This window comes from Pteropus medius, unplaced genomic scaffold (assembly GCF_902729225.1).
Source record: "Pteropus medius unplaced genomic scaffold, Ma_sr-lr_union100, whole genome shotgun sequence".
NCBI classification, from domain to species: domain Eukaryota; kingdom Metazoa; phylum Chordata; class Mammalia; order Chiroptera; family Pteropodidae; genus Pteropus; species Pteropus medius.
This window is the reverse complement of record NW_024355205.1, coordinates 36,205,423-36,207,147: the sequence shown is the minus strand read 5'-3', so window position 1 is coordinate 36,207,147 and position 1,725 is coordinate 36,205,423. Positions and strand designations below refer to the sequence as shown.

General features: G+C 53.3%; 1 protein-coding gene across 1 annotated transcript in view; it reads right to left on the bottom strand.

Annotated features, from left to right (window-relative positions):
* Positions 1-6: 6 nt before the first annotated feature.
* Positions 7-1,725, bottom strand: part of PCP4 (Purkinje cell protein 4) — a 53,016-nt gene continuing 51,297 nt past the window's right edge. The window contains exon 3 of the mRNA XM_039857693.1: positions 7-242. Within this exon, the coding sequence (XP_039713627.1) occupies positions 115-242 (128 nt within the window). The 3' untranslated portion in view covers positions 7-114. The remainder of the gene's footprint in view (positions 243-1,725) is intronic.

Here is a 1,725-nt window from a genome sequence, read left to right as displayed (position 1 = left end):
TGTGTGTGTGTGTGTTGTGTGCAGATGATTTCTCTCTGGGGTGTTTTCTTTAATTTCTTGACAGATGATGGTTGAATCCGGTGTCTTCTGGCAGACTAGGAAGGGGCTCTCCCACTAGGACTGGGACCCAGCCTTTTTCTTCTGGAATTTTCTGAACTGAGACTGAATGGCCACCGCCGCACGTTCTGTCTCTGGCGCATCCATGTCGATGTCAAATTCCTCCTGAACTTTCTTCTGCCCATCTGTAGCAAGAAACACAGACAGAAGGCAGTCACTGAGCGGGAGGGAAGCAGGCCGGAAGGCAGGCAGCGGCTCTGGATGAGCAAAGCCCCCAGTCCGCCACATGGCGCACACTCAAAGCCCCCAGCACAAGGCCAAGTTTGCAAACGACAGTCCAGAGGCACGAGCCCTGCCCTCCCGGGAACCGGCTGTCTTCTGGCCACCTGATACCTACATCTGCAAACGCGCGAAGCTCAAGGGCACAGGCTCGAGGCCTCACGTGTGTCCTGCATGTGGCACCTGTTTCTCAGGCCTACTGTACGGACACTGGTAAAGGTACTAGCTGGGCTGGTATCTTCGCCTGTTATCTCGTGGAGCTACAGTTCACACAGTGCTACAGAGGCTGGTGCTGTGGCAGCCGCTAGGCTGAGTTACGGTCATTGCGTTTCTGGGTGTACTTCCGATGCCAACGCGATCAGCTTACGGGACGAGGGCTCCCGGTTTTATCACGGTCATGACCGGACGGTACCGTCTGACCTTCGCAGCGGCCCAACTTGACAAGTCCTACAATTTTCCTCCAACCAGGTAGGCTAGGCCATTGGCTTGCTGAGGCGGGAGGATTTGACTAATTCGCATTGTAATGATGGTTGAAAACATGATATAAGCCGAATCACCGAGAAACCACGAGCTGATTATCCCCTTGTGCTGAGCGTCTTGCTGAGCGCTGGCCAATTTCAGGCCAAACACGAAAAACAAATAAATAAATAAAATCCATTAGTCACAGAAAGGGAGAATCTTTACACCCCCTCAGTCCACTGAAAGCTAATCATCAGAATCACCAAGGCATCCGTTTTTCCTTTTAATACTGACACAGGGGCCCACTCAGACTCCGGCTGCCTCTCTGCACAGCCACAGTGGGAGGCGCTGCTGAGGGCAGGACCAGGTCAGATGTTGGTGTGCCCGGGGCGCGGCCGGACAGCCTGCTTTTCTAAAAGGCTCTCAGGTGGAACTAATGTGCTGTCTGAATTGAGAATCAGCTACTTTGTTTACACCTGAAGTGACAAATAAGGCCCTGGAGTTAGCTCAAGGCACCTGGGCCAAGAGCCTCCAAGCCGCCTGGGCCTGCATTTGGAACCTGGCCGTGTGAGGAGCACGTCCAGCTTGGGGACAGGAAAATCAGGGACATTGAGGCAGGAGAGAACGCTCCGGGCAAGGACCAGGGACAGGAACCTATTCCCAACTTTGTCAGCCGGCGGCCTCAGTATGTCGTTCAACCTAAATGTGACGCACTCGCTCACTTCCTCTCGGTGGCTTTGGATGACGATATCCGGGCAGCACAGAGGACGGAGGACACTGCCGAGAAGGAAGGCAGGCTGTTCCCCCCGGCTCGTGCTGTTCCGACTCCTAGGCAGGTAGGTAAGTAGTAGGTAAGTAGGAAGGTAGGTAGATACAGATAGATAATGATAGATTAGGTAGATAGATGATAGATAGGTAGATAGATAGATA